Source organism: Terrapene carolina, unplaced genomic scaffold (assembly GCF_002925995.2).
Source record: "Terrapene carolina triunguis isolate 2854851 unplaced genomic scaffold, T_m_triunguis-2.0 Scaffold69, whole genome shotgun sequence".
Classification (NCBI taxonomy): Eukaryota; Metazoa; Chordata; order Testudines; family Emydidae; genus Terrapene; species Terrapene triunguis.
Window position 1 is genome coordinate 44,816,470 of NW_020664420.1, and position 19,787 is coordinate 44,836,256.

The following is a 19,787-nucleotide window of genomic DNA, read 5'->3' on the forward strand; positions in this document are numbered from 1 at the left end:
ATGAGGCCACGTTGCACTGTAAGACACTGGCTCACACTGGGCACTACGGCAGGGGAGCAATCTGGTATAATCTTAAAACATGATACTTTCCCCAGCTTCCTGATAAATGCTCCATCCCTTTGGACTGTGCACCTGCTCCCCCCTGAGCAGTTGATCAGCTCCATGTGGAAGGGATGGAACCATTGCTCAGCCTCTTTCCAGCTCTCTTTGAAATGATTTGCACCCTTAGGGAAGTAGGAAGGAGCAGTGTCTGAAGTCTTCAAAATACTGGGGGACTGTGATTGACATTTCTTTGCAGGGGGCCACAATGCATGGAAAGATTTCTTATGCCTTCCTTCCCCATTCACCCATTCTAGAACTAGTGATAAGCTGGTCATTAAAATTTACATTTAGATAAGAAGGAAAGTACTCTGACAGTTATGACCGATTACTTAGTGAGGCCCCCATAACTTGACTACACTGTGATTCTTTGGGCTTGATCCCACCGTCCTGACTCAGATAAAGTTCCTATTGACTTAACTGGGAATTTTGCTTGAGCAAGGACTCCAAGGTATGGCTCTTTGTGGTGATTTGGACTTAAGTCTCTCTGTGTGTGCATGTGTGTCCTCTATTAACCAGTTGTATTGAAAAGTTTTTTATATACCATTTATCAATAGAAAAATGCTTGTATTAATCACCATCCTGGCTGGTGATTTCAAAACCATGTTTCTTTTTAATACATACAAGAGGACATTAGTGCTTTTAGGTCTCACGGGGCTGTGGAGATGGGTAAAGGGGCTGGAAAAATGGGTGTCCAGGTTTCATAGCACTTTCTATTGTTAGCTCTAGGAGAGCTGTTGACCTAGGAAAACCTGCAAATATCTGCCCCTCTCAGCTTCCGACAAACACACAGGCAGTTACTCAACCTCTTCCTGTTCTTTGCTGTCCTTGGTGACCATTTGTTTTGCTGGCCCTGTACTTATTAAGGAATGGTCTGCAAAGTGGCATTCCGAGTATCTGGGGAAGAGATAGCATTCTGTGCTTTCAGTCAGAGGGAAAATGCTGAAGCAGCAGAAGGGGCGTAAGGGTTAAGAAAAGAAGAAAAGGCTGCCTTCAGCAGCGGACAATAAATCATGCTTGAATAGCTAGCATGGGCTGCCACAGGAAATAAAGTTTTTGGAACAGTGCAGGAGCATCACTTACCCACGTTTAATTGCCAAACATTTTTTTCCCAAATGGGGAAAGTAACTTTTTTTAAAAAAATCCTATTTTATCTAATAACAGACTTAGGCTGATTAGCCTGCAAGTCAGAACAGAGAGTACTCTTATTATAAAAGTGCTCTGGGATACTTACTTTGTAAAGTAGATGGATGTATTTGTGGCCACATGGTCTCCTTTCTTTCCAAAATGTTGCCCTAGATTAGAACAGATATAAACTGTATATCATAATGATATGGTTGCTGCCAAGAGCTTTCAGTCAACTCAACATGTAAATATCAATTTTAAGGAGAAAATTTCCTCGGGGATCAGTGCGGATATTGCAGATCACTGCAGCCACCACCAACTGTCTCTGAAGATTATTAAAATTTTGACAGGCAGGATAAATAGAACTAGATATTTATTCTTTTAAATATTCTCTTTAATGAAGATAAATATTTTTTAAAAAGCAACTAGATATCATAAGAAATATGAAATATTTCGAGAGTGATTTTGATCTCACACCTGTATAAACTGGTGGTAACTCCATTGAAATCGAGAGTCCTGATTTTGCAGTCTCTCACACCAATTTTACTGCCATGTAATTCATTGCAGTTATGTTAGCACAAAGCTGGTGTAATGGAGTGGAGAATCAGATCCAAGGGCATTTATCCTAATGTAAAACTTCAGATTAGAATAATGCCCTCTTACTTTATTATCCATTGATGCCATGATGGGCCAGATTCTGACACCCTTGCTCAGGTTTAGTAGCCCCTGACTCCTCAGGTAACTCTATTGATTTCAGTGGGAATATTTGTGCAATAAGGCAATACTCAACATGAGTAAGAGTGTTTGAACCTGGACCTTGGTGATTTTTACCCAACAACCTATAATCCTAACAATTCCTCACTCTTTTGGCTATTGTATCTGAATTGTCTTGGTCTTTCCCTGTTTTTACAAATAAACTCTTGTTAGAACTATGGTCTCTAGACCTTAATTGTAGTTTGTGACTTGTTTAAATCTCAGTACCTTTCTGTAATATTGAGACACTGAGATACCAAGGTGATGAGCATAATATCAACACCTAATAAAGAGAGATTTGACCATTTAAAGTATATGCTGTATAGAGCTATCTATGCCTCTTTGAAAAAAATAATTTAACCAACATTCAAATGCTTTACAACATAGCAGTTTTTGAAATAGCCAGGTGTTATCTTTCTTTCTTTAGAATCTTCTACCGTATAAGCATAGAAGTCATTTTTGACAACTAATAACGAACAGCTAGATAGTTTCCATGTGTTGGGAGCACTTGTTTCTTCCCTCACACTCTTGGTGGTCAGTATTAGTTTGCAGATATTATCTTTCTAAACTATGAACCCTAGTTCATTTAAAATGAATTACCATTATCTTCAGCCTTTCAGAGAAAGAGTTATAGAGCAGGCCAGTGGAAAAGGAAAGAGATAAAATATACATATATGATGTTATTGAACCATACCTAATAACTTAATGAGGATTAAGAGCTGGTGTGTAATGGTAGCAAACAGAAATCCATTCTCCAGACACATGCTGTAGGCAAGCTGGGTGAACAGTAGCCAACTTTCCCCTAAGGATATTGTCTGGTAGAAGCATTTCCCTGTAAAGTATTTGCAGCTGGAGATGTCATAAAACTATGATAAAAGTCCTATAATCACAAGTTTGAGCCAAGAAGGGACCTCCATGTGCTTCATTTCCTCCTTTACTTGAACATCCTACAATATTTGGTTTCAGCAACACGTTAAGGCCTGCGATTGGAAAAGAGGCAAACAATTAAAAAAGAACTAATAGTTGGGAGAATCTCACTGGAAAGACTGTTGTTTAACAGATCAAAATGAGTTAACCTTTGATAGAATGATGGGTGGGTTCTGAGAGTTGTAATGCGCTTAAGGCCATAGGTCATATTCTCCTTTCATACTGGTTTTACTTCTGCATAACAACCATACCTACCTTTTCCATCTGTTGATCTCAAAGCACTTTACAAAGGGGGGCAGTAATGTTAATCCCATTTTATATAGGAGGAAACTGTGACTCAGAGAGGTAAAGTGATTTGCCCAAGGTTACCCAAGTACGCTGAGGTAGAGGCAAGAATAGAACTCTCCCAAATCCTAGTCTAGTGGACCACACTGCCTCTGAGTTTCTTCCAGTGACTCCAGTGAAGGTAGTCCTGATTTACACCAACATAAAGGACATGAGAATCAGCCCCCATGTGAGCTTTAATCCTTAAATTGCAATGGAATTGATCTGGTTCTTATTTTGTTGGCCCACTAATGTGATTTTTTCCCTTCTTCTTTTAGTTAAAGTGGAAAAAAGCCCCCCTGTAAAGGGTTCCCTTTCTGGAAGAGCAACCCTACCTTGCTTCTTTTCAACCTTGCCTACTTTACCCCCCAGCTACAACAATACAAGTGAATTTCTTCGAATCAAATGGTCAAAGGTTGAACAGGATAAAACCGGAAAAGATGTGAAAGAAACCACTGTTCTGGTGGCCCAAAATGGGAACATCAAAATAGGGCAAGGCTACAAAGGCAGAGTGTCTGTTCCAACCCACCCGGAGGATATTGGAGATGCTTCGCTGACTATGGTTAAACTACGTGCAAGCGATGCGGGTGTGTACCGCTGTGATGTCATGTATGGAATTGAAGACACCCAAGATGTCATCTCATTGGCTGTTGATGGTAAGGATTCATTTAATACATTTGTAGATAGTAATGATCCCATATATCTAGTGTGACAGACCGAGACCAGTGGGGTACAGGAGTCTGGTAGAGGGCAAATATACTGGTCACTGGATGAGTAGTTTTCTGTTCCCTGAGTGACCAGAGCAGGGGCTGCACTAGAGTAATCAGGAACCTGCCAGAACCAGTTAAGGCAGGCAGGCTAATTAGGACACCTGGAGCCAATTAAGAAGAAGCTGCTAGAATCAATTAAGGCAGGCTAATCAGGGCATCTAGGTTTTAAAAGGAGCTCACTTCAGTTTGTGGTGTGAGTGTGAGGAGCTGGGAGCAAGAGGCTGAGAGTGAGAAGGTGTGCTGCTGGAGGACTGAGGAGCACAAGCGTTATCAGACACCAGGAGGAGGGTCCTGTGGTGAGAATAAGGAAGGTGTTTGGAGGAGGCCATGGGGAAGTAGCCCAGGGAGTTGTAGCTGTCATGCAGCTGTTACAGGAGGTACTATAGACAGCTGCAGTCCACAGGGCCCTGGGCTGGAACCCGGAGTAGAGGGCGGGCCCGGGTTCCCCCCAAACCTCCCAATTGACCTGGACTGTGGGTTCTTCCAGAGGGGAAGGTCTCTGGGCTGTTCCCCAACCCACATGGTGAATCTCTGAGGCAAGAAAATCTGCCAATAAGCACAGGACCCACCAAGATAGAGGAGGAACTTTGTCACACTAGTTAAAATGGAAAGGACAAATCATTACCGTAAAGTCAAAGCATTTAGAGGTGCTTCAGCACCCTTGATAAATATGCTCCTGGTTTTCTGCTATCATTTCTTCCTGCTCCCCTTCTTTCTCCCAAGACTCTCTCCAATGTTGTATCGTTCTACTTTCCTCTTCATGATTTTTTGATACTTCCCTTTACACTTGGAACAATCTCCCTCCTTTATTCACTAAGTGGTCTGCCTCACCACCTTTAAATCCCTCCTCAAGACATTCTGCTACTTTATCACCTTTCAACAATGATCTCTACAAGATTCCTATACCACCTTTCTCCAGGACTGTGATGTACTGTAATGTGTGTGTGAACTGTTTTGCTTTTACTAGATTGTAAGCTTGTTGGGTAGGAGTAGTGTCTTTTTAAATGTTTGTATAGCACTGGGAATGTTGTTGGTTCAGTGAGGAATAAATGATGATAATAAAGAACTATTTATTTGACCCTCTGGAACTATGGTAGGACACACTATATCACTGCCTAATACCGAAAACATGATGCAATCTTAGTTGGAAGATACTTTCTCCCAGGTTTTCCCCGTAAAACATGCCATGATAGTCATGTCAGGCACAAAGTACCTCCTTCACCACAATAAAGGGGAGATAAAAGCTATGGTGGAACGCCACAATTATGTGCATGTAAGGTACCGTACTCTGCACCCGCTTATCTCAGGCTATGATGCTGAAAGGAAGCCTGTGTCTCTAGTGCCTCCTACGGGCCATTTGCCTCTCACCAGGTCTTCCATGGCTCAGCTAGGGTGACCAGATGTCCCGACTTTATAGGGACAGTCCTGATTTTGGGTCTTTTTTTATATAGGCTCCTATTACCCCTCGCCCCCGTCCTGATTTTTCACACTTCTATATGGTCACCCTAGGCTCAGCCCTCTGGCCAAGTCACCTAAAGTCCAAATAAATGTCCAGATAATAGTTCTTCCACCTCTCTCAAGCTCCATTGAAGTGTTCTTACTGCCCTCCCTCACAGAAGCCTAATTTGCTCCTGTAGTTGGGCTTGCATGCCCCTTCCTCAGGGGCTGGAACCCTCTACTCTGGGTTCCAGCCCAGGGACCCTGTATTAAGCAGTGAGATGTGCTTCTTCAGACACGCTGCTGTTTCCCAAAACTGCTTCCTGCCTCTAAGTCCACTTATACTGCTTCCCCACAGCCTGTGCTTAACACAGTATCTCTTTGGTTTGCAGTCCTCTGGCTTCTCCCTTCTCTACCCCAAACTAATAAGCCTTCTGCTCCTCTCAGGCTCCACTGAAGTGTTTTCACTTGTCCTCCCTCAGGGCCTCCCCTCTTCTTTCAGAGTACGTCCTTTGTTGCTCCTTGTCTTAACAGGCTTTCTTTCCCTGCCTCCCTTTCCTAGGGACTCTGGCAGCTTCCATTAGGGATCTCCTTACTCCTTTGCAGGCGCCAGCTCAGGGCTTCCTCCACTGGAACCTATGCTGCTCCCTATGAGTCCTTCCACCTGACTTCCTACCTATTTAAGCTCTGTCTCAGGGCTATCACCTGCTGGAGTCAGAGCCTGCTCCAACCTGCAGGAGAGTCCTGCTTTCTCTGTGGCCTTTCTATCCCTTCCTAACTGCATTCTCCACTGTGTATAGTCTTTTCCTAACCCTTTCACAGCTGGATTCAGTAATTATCACTAAGTTGCCATATCACCATCAGCTGGTGCTAGTGTAACCCACACACCTCCTGGGTGTGGTGGTCTGTTCCATCTAGCGGCACCAAGACCACTTAAAGAGATAAAATAAGTCTGCTCTATAACCTTAGCTTCACAGCCAGTTGGCTCTTAGCTCATGCAGTAGAGGCTCATGCACTAAGCTCCAGATGTCCCCCGTTCAATCCTGCCTGCAGATGACTAGGGTCTGTCAGTGTCACACTAGCTACAAGTCCCAGGCAAGGCTGAGCATGGCTAGCATTTGAAGGGCCACCTAGCCTGTAACAGTGCACAAATTAGATCTGGTGAAAAAAAATGGGGGAGGGGGAATCACAAATATTTGTTTCAAAATTTCCCACTTCCCTTATTTTTTTCTAAATTTTGAAATTTCATTGAAATGTCTACATTTTGAAAATACTCGGCCAGCTCTAGTACAAAAGAGGAAAATCATATTGTTAATTCTTCAGTTTGCACAGACAGATGCTCTTTGTTGTAGGTGCGAGGAGTGCATGTGCCTTTTTGACTGTACAGCTGTTGTGATCTAGCTGAAAGTTTGGCCCTTTGAATGTTTTGATGATTTTTTCTATATTCGCTATTACCTGTGCTTTTATTTTAAAAAGAAAACATAAGTCCTTCTAGTTGTGAAGAATAGCTTTACATGTTTAAATGGTTGTCTGCCTGTGGCTTTTTATATGTCTTTCATTAGTATAGCATCTGAGCCACCTCCTTTTCATCTTAAAGGATGTTAACTACAAAGCCTATAAACATCAGACCACTTTGCTCTGTGTTTTTGTCAGATCTTATAAACTAAGTGGAGCTGAGATCAGTTCTTGGATGAGACCTTTAGAGCCTTTTCTATACTAGGATTATTTAAAATTGCTAATGCCAGTGAAGCTGAACCCATATTAGTGATGATGGGAAATTTTTGCAAAATTCTCCATTAGTTGGAAGAAATGTTACTGGTGATTCAGAAGGTGGAATTCTTTCATTTCATTCAGGATAGCTCTAAGACTCTTAGAATGATGGATAAAAGGACATGTAGTTTGTAAAGCAATCTGGAATTCTTCTGGGAGAAAGATGTTTATAAATGATCAAAGTTGCTATTGTTAATCATTATGATATATTGCTACTCTTTAAATGCCAACATTATTAAGTGTGTTCAGTGATGTATTGGATACATCCAGTAAAATTTGATACACTTGTTAGAAGTGGCTGAACATACTGGGCTAGAGCCTAGCTTTGTAGATTTACTGTGAAGCAGTGTAGCTCTACTGAAGTCAACTGAGCTACATCAAATTGTACCATCGGAGGATCTGGCCCACTGTTCCAAGCAATTCCTGATGTCCTATTTGTTTGAATGGACATTCAAAATAGATGCATCTGAAAAACATTTTGATTAAAAGCTAGAATGATATAAAAATAATATGCACCCATTAAATGGATTAAAAATGGCTAACTGATAGGTCTCAAAATGTAACTGTAAATGGGGAATCGTCATTGAGCAGTTGCAAGTTGAAGCTAGACAAATTCAAACTGGAAACAAGGCGTACATTTTTAGCAGCAAGAGTAATTAACCAGGGGAACAATTTACCAAGGGTCATGGTAGATTCTCCATCATTCACAATTTTTAAATCAAGATTGGGTTTTTTTTAAAAATATGCTCTAGCAATTAGTTGGGGAAAGTTCTATGGCAGGTGTTATACAGGAGGTCAGACTAAATGATCATAATGGTCCCTTTTGGCCTTAGAATCTATGTTCCAGTACCAGCAAAGGTACTTAAATAACCTCAGACAGCTGCCTTGTTGGGTTTTGACTTGGAGGACCCATACAAAATAAAACATACAGAAACTGACTAGTGCTTCCTGAGTGGATGCATATAAAAAATAAACGTATTTTTTTGAATAGCCTTTTTCAGCCTTTCCATTAGATTTAATCGGTATATTAAGTCCATTGAATCCTGCCTGCATCAAATGAGCATGTGTTACAATTGGTGGACTATGCTGTGAATGAAAGCAGTAGTTTCAAAGGAAGGAGGGAGAGGTCTCTGCGGATTATTATTTACCCTAACACAGGTATACAAACCTGGACTCCTGCTACCAGTCATTGAAAGTAAACTATAAAACATTTAAGGCTTGATTTTTCAAAACCTCAGAAGCCTAAGGCTGTCTGCACAAAAAAAAAAAAAAAAAAAAAAAGGATGTAATTGCATGGCTAATTTGTATGTGCATTTGCGGCAAATACACAAGCAAATATGTTTGTATGCAAATGGCCAGTTTAACTGGCTGTCTTTATACCTACATACTCATTTGCCCGGTCATAAGCAACTTTGTGTGACCTTGGGTTTCTGAAGTTCAGAAAATCAGGCCTCTATGAGTATGTCTACACTGCAATAAAAGACCCGCAGCTGGCCCGGGTCACCTGGCTTGGGCTGTGGGGCTATAAAATTGCAAGTGTAGATGTTCCGGCTTGAGCTGAAGCCCAAGCTGTAAGACCCCACAAGTGGGGGAGGGTCCCAGAGGGTGACAATTTACTATTTGTAAAAAATGTGGACAATAATCCATCTTTTTGAGATCTGTGCATAAAAATGCTATGTAAGTGCAAAATATTTATTATTATGCTCCTCAGAATATGATAAGACATGTTATTAAATGGCCCCTTTTGTATCCTACCATGGTATTAGGCATTAAAATATAACAGTGGGGCCAAATATAATGGAAAAGAAAATGAAAATCTCTGCAAAAAAAGTTCAACTGTTCTTTTCATAATCCGCCTGGGGGCTCCTGCAGATTTAGGAGGTTCAGGGTGGCAGGTGGAATCCTTGCAGATTTCTTGCTCTTGTCTATATCTCACCAGTGAAGGCCTCTCTCAGCAGCCTCTCTCTTCTTGTCCTTGACTCACTGGCTGGGGTGGGGGAGGGGCTGTTTCCATGGATCTTGTTCTATTTGTTTTAGCTGCAAGCCTGGCAGACTTTTCAGGTATTGGGTAAAAACAGAGAAAGCAAGTATGGAAAAATGTATGTTTAAAATCCTGAGCTAGATGTGGGGAGAAGCAGCTGTTAAAGATGTAGGTAAATGTAAAGAGGAAAGGAGCGAGAAATTGTAATTCACATTTTCATTTTTATGCAAACCCTCCTTTGGTGCAGGCATTATGATGATGATAAATGGGAGCTGCTCCTAATGTGGGAATAATGCCACTTTATTGAGCTTTCAGCCCTTGGAGATTTTATGTTGGCAATCTAATTGATTTGTTCTCTCCGAAATCTGAGCTCTCATTGATTAGCCCTTAAATACAGCATTTGTAGAAAGATTGGGATTTAAAACTGCCTATCTTATATCACGATCATCTCTGGAAGTTAACCTCACAGGCTTTCTTTCTAACTGAACAGGCTGCTCCATCTCTCCACTGCTGCTCGCAGTCTCTGGGTTGAACTTTCAAAGTGGGTCTCTGATTCTGTCCCCAGTTTGCCTGCCAGGAGTAAAAAGGAACAAGGGAGAACTCCTCTGAAAGGAGGGACGTAATTAGTTGGTTGAAAAGACTAAAGGTTTGTGCTTAGTGCAGCTCAGGACAGGAGAGGGAAGAATGGCTTTGAGCCACGGTTCTGTGCTTCTGATTTGAGACTGGCAAAATGGCTTCTGGAGTACAGCCCGAAGACTGCTTTAAGTTACATAAGCCAAAAACTGAAGCACTGTGTACCCTGGCCCCACCCTACCATATCCCCTAGTCATATGGGAGGGGCTTTACACCCCCTGAGTATTTCCCTACTTGAGAGAAGTCCCTGGGTGCTGTGTAGCTCTCCAGTTGACTGGAACTGCTTCAGCATGCCAAAGCCTCTGGAAGAATGGCCAAAGATCTCACCATAAGAATTCAGGTCCACATCCCTGTGCAGGTGAGCAAAGTGGAGAGGATGCAAGAAGATCCCATAGTGCCCTCTGCATAGTCCCTATGCAGACAGATGCTAGCCATCCCAAAGGGGGCATTGAGGAAGGAGGAGGAGGTTGGGTGCACAGGAGTGTAGCCGGTGATCCACTGCCCTTGCATACTGGTAATCAGTGCCAAACGTATTCGTGCTTGGGCCATGCAACTCGTGAAGACCCATGTGTAGGATGCAGTTTGTGACCAAAACCTAAAATGAAGGACACAAACGAAATATTCATTTGAGAAACTTAAAATGCTGTGGTAGTCCCTCTAGTCATATAATCGACTCTTTCTATAACCTCTATTTTGTTCTTTTTTTCTGATGTATATGATTTTCAGCAATAAAAGTGAGGGGTTTCACCAAATTTGTGTTGCGCATAGTTAACTTTAGGACAAAAATGAGAGACATTTAGAGGTATGTCTGCACACTGCCTCTTAATCAGGACTGTGCTTACCAGACAGTTGAGCTCTTTGTTTGCTTCCCCACAATGCTAGCTTTGCAAATCTTTCCCCCAGTCCTCTATAGTTTGGGCACCTAACATTGATACAAGTCAACAAAATAACTGCCCCTGTTTTTTAACAACTCCCCCCTCACACACACACTCACTCCATCAGTTCCTATTATTAACAAGTTAAATCAAACATTTGACCAATAAAATCCTTCAGTGTTCCGTGAAGCTTGCCAAATGCAGCTGTGACAGACTATTGGAGGGCACAGGTTCCAAAGGCATGAGCCCACCAGTGAAAGTCTGCTTTGATTTGTAGGCCACAGTAATGTGACAGCTGTATTATTGGAGCCCTTCCTAGTAACACCAAGGGATTTTGCAGCATAATACACTGGCAAATAGCCAAGCAGTGTTGCAGCCCAGGGGTGTGAAACAACAGATCTGTTTTCTTCTAATTAAATTACTCCCTTAAGAATTAAATCCTTCCTTAATTTTTTCTCCATAAATGTAACAAACAGGTAATTGATTAAATGTCACTCTTGTGCTCACTCAGAAATTAGTTCTTTTAAATTTTGGATACAGCAGAATACTTTCCTTAAGTGCTCTCGCCTACAGACACTGCTGCTTCTTCCTGTAATTATACTTATTGTGTTTGCCAGATGTTCAGTGACAACACTGCACTGTTCTAGTCTGTTTTCCAGTTGCTTTATTTGCTCCTAGGACAACTTTGTTGTTGCCTTTTCTTTCTTAAAACAAATAGACTCAGGGAAAAATCCTTTACAAATTTTTAAAAGTGCTAAATCTTGGACAATGGATTTTGCCTTCTCTCTCCCTGTCCAACTGAAACAATGGAAGTCCTGTGATTTAATCTCCTTAGCCCCAGGGGGTCTTCTAATTGTTGCAGCCATTACACAGGCTTATACATACTGATGTTCTCCTCTCTATTCATCCTGTAGGCTCCTTTATGTCCATTGGCTCCTCACTTGAAAAGCAAGAGTCTTATACTCTAAGAATAGGTGAAGTTTACCTTCTGGATCAGACTGAAGAGAACAAAGCATTTTCTAAGTTCCTGTACAAGTCTTACAAATGACCAAAGGATTTCTGTGAACATTGAGAGAGCTACTTTAAATTGGCACCAATATTTAACTCTTAAATACTGCCTTATTTAGATATTACAGTGATTAGCAACATGTACATGGGGGCGAGATGGTCAGTCATTGGGAATGCACTCACGGACTTACTGCAAATTGAAGTTTGAAAAATGAAAATGAAGTGCTGTTATCATCCCACTTATTTGCTGCCTTACCATGCCTTTTTCTGTTTGCACTGAATGGCAGAGTTCATCTACAGAAGTGAAACTGTTTTAGATCAGGTCAGCCATCTATCAGAAGTGCAGACCGTTGTGAGGCACAAATCCAAATCAGTGTCAAAATGACATTTTTGTGAAGGTTAAAAACCAGCCAGCCAGCCAAACAGTTTCATATAAGTCTCACTGTATGTGTTTTCAGACTGAGCTATATAAACTCAATATCAAGTAACATATACTGTTAAAAAACTGGACCATTAGTGCATACTATTAAGAATAGAACCCATTGGGCCAGATCCTCAGCTGGTGTAAATCAGCATACACCTCTGGCCCCTTAGCATCAATCTGCATGAAGAGAGTTTTTAAAAATAACTTATAAAATGTGCAGTATGTTTTCTAAAACCCCAGAAGCTTAGATGTTGGGTTGCATTTCTCCTTTAAATACCAGAACCAATTTGTTGTTGCCTGTGAACTGGCTCCCCCTTAGACTTCTGGAAATTCTGTTTGGTAATCCCTTTTTGTGAATTAAGCAGCATACACAATACTCCAGGGCACATCTACCCAGTGTCTTTATTACTGTGTGTGCTCCAGGTACATTACAACATAGCAGCAATCTGGTAGAGTGGGTTTCCTGGCTCAGCCTTTTATACTGCTTGCTTTCTTCACAGAGCTATCCAGCTGGTGAGCTAATTACCTCAGTAGCTCATCAGGCTCCCTACAGGTGCAAATGATCCCTTCTACCCTTTCAAATCCAAACTATCTAAGGCTAGGTCTACACTACCCGCCTGAATCGGCGGGTAGAAATCGATCTCTCGGGGATCGAATTATCGCGTCTCATCGGGACGCGACACTCGATCCCCGAATCGACACTCTTACTCCACCAGCGGAGGTGGGAGTAAGCGCCGTCGACGGGGAGCCGCGGAGGTCGATTTTGCCGCCGTCCTCACAGCAGGGTAAGTCGGCTCTGATATGTCGAATTCAGCTACGCTATTCGCGTAGCTGAATTTGCGTATCTTAAATCGACCCCCCCCCAGTGAAGACCTGCCCTAAGTCCCTCCTGCTTTAACTACACCCAGTACTCTTGAGGGCATTCTGTGCCAAAAAATGAAAATTCTGCACACAATATTTTAAAATTCTGCAAAATTCTGCAAATTTTATTTGTCAAAAAATGTGGAGACTCCATCATGGCATTGGGGAGCACAGGCCACTGGCTGCACAGAGGTGGTAGATCATTGTGCAGCTCCCACCTGGGACATGGACTCAGCATTGAGGCTGCACCCAACCCTGACAGTGCAAGGACTGGGTCTACTCCAGAAACACCCCAGGGCCCTGCCCCTCCATGCCAAGTGCACCAGGTATGGGCAGGCAGACTCAGCAAGGCAGAATCCAAGTGGAGAGGGTCTTAGTGTGGGAGGATCCAAGTGTGGATTGAGAGAGTTCTGTGTGGGGCAATCTGGGCGCGGGCGGCTCAGTGGGGGATCTGGGTACAGGGGGTGATCTGGTGCACAGAGGCTTGTTTGGGGGTTCTGAGTGCAACAGTAATGGGACTCGGCAGGGGGTCCAGTGAAGGTGGCTGTGGCTCAGTGGTTGGGTGTGGGGGGATAGAACTCAGCAGGGGGAACTGGGTATGGGTGGGGGGCTTTGGGGAGGGTCCAGATGCTGGGGGAGTGGGACAGAGATCCAGGTGCAGCTGGTTGGGGCTTGGTGGGGTGGGGATCCAGGTGCGGGTGGCTCGTCGGGGTGGGCCAGGTGCAGGGGGAGTGGGCTCATTGGGCGGGGGAGTTCTCAGTCCGGGGCGGGGGGGCAAAGAAATCTGCAGGGGACATAAATTCTGCACATGAGCAGTGATGCAGAATTCCCCCTGGAGTAACCCAGTGTCCTGGGTGTTCTAGGTTACCAGGATGCTTGCTTCCAAAGGTCTCCATTTATAGCTGCTAATAGCACCCTGTCACACTGTCCCATGCCTGTGTGGGTATCTCAAGGTAGAGCTCTGCAGTATTCCTCTGCATGCCACTCTGGGCATGGGCATGTTGGGACTGTGGTTAGAGACCATGCACAGAGATAATCCACAAAGTCAAAGCCCCACATATGTTTGTAGAGCTCAGGCAGCACAAATGGCCTGTAAACCTGCCCTAATTGTACACAGTAAATTCTCCAGGTTAGGGCAATTCCTAGGGGACATAAAGCTAACATAGCTGGCACTACGCTTTGCCATCTTAGCTCCTTCCCAGCATGGGAGTTGTGTCAGGGTCTTGTCCCACTTAGGTCCCACGTCAAACACAGCTTGGCCAGACCTGAAGAAATTTGGAGTATTTCCATTGTTTCCATTATGCATGTACACTGCTGCAATGGAGACCAGATTCTGATCCTGTTCTCTATCTGTGCCATTGAATTAATTGATGTAGAAAGGATTAGGGTGTTTTACACAAGATTTTTTTTATTTCAACTGGAAAATTTCCTTAGTAAAACATGACAAGGGTAGAGAAATGAGGTAATTCAGTTTAAACTGAATGGAAGGATAAACAAAAACAGGTCTGCAACTACGGTCCTTGATTTCAAAAGAGGAAACTTAAAAAAAATGAAGGGCATTAGTTAAGGAAATGGACTGAACTGAAGAACTCAAGGATCTGAATATGGGATGAGGCTTGGAATTACTTTACATCAAAGCTGCAAAGCTAGCTGAAGCCTGCATCCAAACAGGGGTGGCTCTAGCTTTTTTGCCGCCCCAAGCACGGCAGGCATGCCTTTGGCGGCATGCCTGCGGGAGGTCCGCTAGTCCCGCGGCTTCGGCATACCCACTGCCGAATTGCCGCCAAATCCACGGGACCAGTGGACCTCCCGCAGGCATGCGTGGAGCGCTGGTGCCTGGAGCCGCCACTGCATCCAAAGCAAGGGGAAAAAATTCATAGGGAATGAACAAGCATCTTAAATAGGTTATTACTAGAAAGCAGAAAGTCTACAAGGAATGGCAGATGAGAAGGATTAGCAAGGAAAGCTACCTTTTGGAGGTCAGAAAGTATAGGGGAAAAAGTGAGAAATGCCAAAAGCCAAGCAGAATTGAACCTTGCAAAGGAAATTAAAAACAATAGTAAAAAGTTCTATAGCCATATAAATAAAAGAAAACAACGAAAGAAGAAGTGAGACCTCTAAACCCTGAGGATGGGGAGGAGATTAAAGATAATCTAGGCATGGCCCAACACCTAAACGAATACCTTGCCTCCATTTTTAATAAGGGTAATGAGGATCTTAGGGCTAATGGCAAGGTGGGTAATAGAAATGAAGATATAGAAGTAGAAATTAGCACATCTGAGGTGAAAGTCAAACTCAAACATTTTAATGGGACCAAATCAGGGAGCCCAGATAATCTTCATCCAAGAATAGTAAAGGAACTGGCACATGAAATTGCAAGTCCAATAGCAAGGATCTTTAATTAATCTGTAAATTTGGGGGTCATACCCAGGACTGGAGAATTGCTAATATAACAGCTATTTTTAAGAAAAGGGGAAAAAGTGATCCAGGAAACTACATGCCTGTTAGTTTGACCTCAATTGTATGAAAGGTTTTAGAAGAAATTTTGAAAGAGAAAGTAGTTAAGGACAGAGAGGTAAACAGTAATCGGGACATTGTACAACATAAAACATGGTTGTACAAAAGGTAGATCACACCAGATGTGGCAAATTGCCAGCACTATTATGACAGGTCCCGCGCTTTCTCCTCTTGTGGGGGGGGGGGTTTCAGGGCACCGTTTCTTGCCCCTGATCTGGGGTATCAACTGTCCCACTAGTGTCCCAGAGAAGGGGAGTGGAGAGGGAGGGACCCGGGTCCGCTCTCTATGCTAGGTACCAGCCCGGGGCACTAGGGATAGCAGCAAACCACTCAAACTAGCGATTCTTTCCCCTGGGCCACTTCCCTCTCCGGTCCTTCAACTTGTGGGGCTTCCTGCCCTCTCTCTGCTTGGGCCAAGTTTCTCCCAACCCCTTGTCTCTGTGGAGTCCCTCTGCTCTGCACAAGCTGGGTTTTCCTTTACCTAGGGTCTTGGTCTTCTGGCCCGCCACAGCACTTCTCCAAACTGCTCTCTGCTCCAACACCAAACTACTCTGCTTCAACTCCTTCCTCTGTCTGATTGAAGCAGGGGTTTTTTATCAGGTGACTGGCTTCAGGTGCTCTAATTAATCTTATAGCAACCTCTCTTCCCTCTACAGGGAATAAGCCTCTCATCATCCTGGGGCTTACATATCTCCCCGCTATCACTCTCCTTCTGCCTCTGCTCCGTGTCCTCATCAGGTTCCCTTCATTTGACCCTTTGACTACACTCCTGTCCCTGTTATTTCATTAGTTGTCCCCTGGAATCGCTTGGTTTCCAGGTCCTGTGGAGTTCCTCAGGGATTGGTCTTGAGACCAATCTTATTTTACATTTTCATTAATGACCTTGGTACAAAAAGTGGGAATGTGCTAATAAAATTTGAGGATGACACAAAGCTAGGATTGCTAATATTGAGGAGGACCAGAATATCATGCAAAAAGATCTGAATGACCTTGAAAACTAGAGTAAAAGAAATGGGATGAAATTTAATAATGCAAAGTGCAAAGTCATGCTCTTTGGGACTAACAACAAGAATTTTTGCTATTAACTGGGGATTTATCAGTTGAAAGTGACAGAAGAAGAGAGAGACCAGAATGTAATTGGTGGTTCATAGTCATCCTGTGATCAACCAATGTGATACGGTCATGAAAAAGGCTAATGCAATCCTAGGCTGCATCAGGCGAAGTATTTCCAGTACAGATAGGGATGTGTTAATACCATTGTACAAAGCACTGGTAAGATCACTTCTGGAATATTGTGTACAGTTCTGGTCTCCCATGTTTAAGAAAGATTAATTCAACTGGGACGGGGCAGAGAAGGGCTAGTAGGATGATCAGAAAACTGGAAAACCTACCTTACAAGAGGAGACTCAGGGAGCTTGACTTGTTTAGCCTAACCAAATGAAGGCTGAGGTGAGATAAATACCAGGAAGGGAGAGGAGTTATTTAAGTGCCAATGTTGACACAAGAACAAATGGATATAAACTGGCCATCAACAAGTTTATGCTTAAAATTAGATGAAGGTTTCTAACCATCAGAGAAGTGAAATCCTGGAATATCCTTCCAAAGGGAGCAGTGGGGGCAAAAAACCTAACTGGCTTCAAGAGCGGATGGTATGGTGGGACTGCCTACAATGGCATGTGGCCTATTGGTGACTGCCTGTATTAAAAATCCCTAACAGCTAGAGGTAGGACACAAGATGGAGAGGGCTCTGAGTTACCACAGAGAATTCTTTCCCAGTTATCTGCCTGGTGGATCTTGCCCACATGCTCCGGGTCTAACTGACTGCCATATTTGGGGTCAGGAAGGGATTTTCCCCGGGTCAGATTGGTAGAGAATTGGGGGCTTTTCGCCTTCCTCTGCAGCATGTGGCATGGACCAGTTGCTGGTTTAAACTAGAGTAAGTGGTGGATTCTCTGTAACTTGAAGTCTTTAAACCATGATTTGGGGACTTCAGTAACTCAGCCAAAAGTTATGGGTCTATTACAGGAGTGGGTTGGTGAGGTTCTGTGGCCTGCGATGTGCAGGTCAGACAAGATGATCACAGTGGCCCCTTCTGGCCTTAAAGTCTATGAATCTATGAATGTATACCATCTATGGTTCACATTCAGACTTCTGATTATGACAATTAATTCCACAGAAGCCACTGAAATTACACCAGATCTGAATTTGTCCTCATGCGCAAAATCATTTCTAAAAATTATAGACCTACTTTAATCTGCACTTTACCACTTTCAAGTTCATACAGAAAATAATGGTCTTTTTCTGCTTCTCAGCAAAGTTTTAATGTCAAAAAACTGTAGTGAAATCGCATATTACGAAGGCTCCATCATTTCTTCATAATATATCAGAGTACATTAATGAGCACATAATTAAATATTACAATAAAATTAAAATGTCAAAATAGAAGAACAAGCACATTGTATAATATATTTACCTTTTTTATTAAACACAGAGATTTATTTGCTAGTTCATAACTCTTAGTAATGTGTAATTGATACTTCAGTGATTAATGAGGTTCTACTATATACACTTCTATCCCGATATAACACGACCCAATATAACACGAATTCGGATATAACCTGCTAAAGCAGCGCTCCAGGGGGGCGGGGCTTCGTGCTCCATCAGATCAAAGCAAGTTCGATATAACGCGGTTTCACCTATAACGCGGTAAGATTTTTTTGGCTTCTGAGGACAGTGTTATATCGGGGTAGAGGTGTAGTATTTTTCAAAGATCATCATGCAGCATCCATTGTTGTTTAACTTTAAAGGCATGGCGATAGGGGAAGAATGATCTTGAAGAGTTTAAAAAAAAAAAAATTTATGCCCATTGAATGTTAGTACACTTTTTCAGTCATAAGAACGTAAGAGTGGCCATACTGGGTTAGACCAGTGGTCCCTCTAGTCTATGATCCTGTCTTCTGACAGTGACTGCTGCCAGATGCTTCTGAGGCAATGAACAGAACAGGGCAATTTAGCCATTAGTTCTACTCTTAGATATGCATGTGCAGCTGCTGCTGCTGTCAGTGGGATTTGCACTTATATTGAGAACAGAATTGGCCCCTAACTAGAACTAAACTTTTTTTAATGCTCTGAAGTTTTTAATTTTTATTTTCTAAATTCTGCCAATTGCCATAATCAGGAATCCGCAAATACAAGAAAGCTTTATGTAGCTTGTAATATTTTTAGTACATAAAAGAAAATATAATTGTATAGAATATAAAAAGTGACCAATCTTCAGATGTTTATAAATAGTATTACTATATTTGTAACTAATCTGGGCTGCAGAGACAGACATCATGTAGAGATCAAACCAGGGACCTTCTTCACCAAAATCACAGGTTTCTACCACTTGAGCTAAAAGAATTTCTCCAACTCTTAGTAGTAGCAGGCTGTTATCTAGTCATTAGTGGCCATCACTAGAGGGAGACATGATCATACTTACTACTGAATATCTTGTAACAGCATGTTGTTATTATTGTACAAAGAGGGAGTCACCTTATTCTTTTTTTTTTATTATAGTTGTATCAGGATAATGTTACTGTATAATGAATATAGCAGATGTGATGCAACTTGTCACTACCATGAGTTTGTTGTCTTTGTAGGTGTTGTGTTTCACTATCGTGCCGCAACCAGTAGATATACCCTGAATTTTCAGCATGCTCAGCAGGCTTGTTTGAACAATGGTGCTGTCATAGCAAACCCTGATCAGCTGAAAGCTGCATATGAAGATGGATTTGAGCAATGCGATGCTGGTTGGTTGTCTGACCAAACTGTTAGGTGAGTTGTTCAAATTGCCTTTTGACAGCATTTCCCAAAATTTATTGGCTTGATCTGTTCATACTTAAAATGCAATAAAATGTTAATGTACTGTAACAATAAATATTAACTTACTGTATTCCAGATATCCAATCAGGCAACCCAGAGTTGGCTGCTATGGAGATAAAATGGGAAAGGAAGGAGTTAGAACATATGGATTCCGTCTTCCCAATGAAACTTATGATGTATATTGCTACGTGGATCACTTGGAAGGTAAGATTGCAACATAAATAAGGGGCTCTTTGAAAGCTAAAATAATTGGAGAATCTAACATGGCAAGACAGTAAAATAAGAACTTTTGTATAAAAGTATCAGAGGGGTAGCCGTGTTAGTCTGGATCTATAAAAAGCAACAAAGAGTCCTGTGGCACCTTATAGATTAACAGATGTATTGGAGCATAAGCTTTCGTGGGTGAATACCCACGTCGT

General features: G+C 42.5%; 1 protein-coding gene across 1 annotated transcript in view; it reads left to right on the top strand.

The window, feature by feature from the left end:
- VCAN (versican) overlaps positions 1-19,787 on the top strand; it is a 136,511-nt gene that overhangs the window by 17,881 nt on the left and 98,843 nt on the right. Inside the window, exons 3-5 of the mRNA XM_026649159.2 lie at positions 3,507-3,884; positions 19,146-19,320; positions 19,445-19,572. Coding sequence (XP_026504944.1) covers positions 3,507-3,884; positions 19,146-19,320; positions 19,445-19,572 — 681 coding nt within the window. The remainder of the gene's footprint in view (positions 1-3,506; positions 3,885-19,145; positions 19,321-19,444; positions 19,573-19,787) is intronic.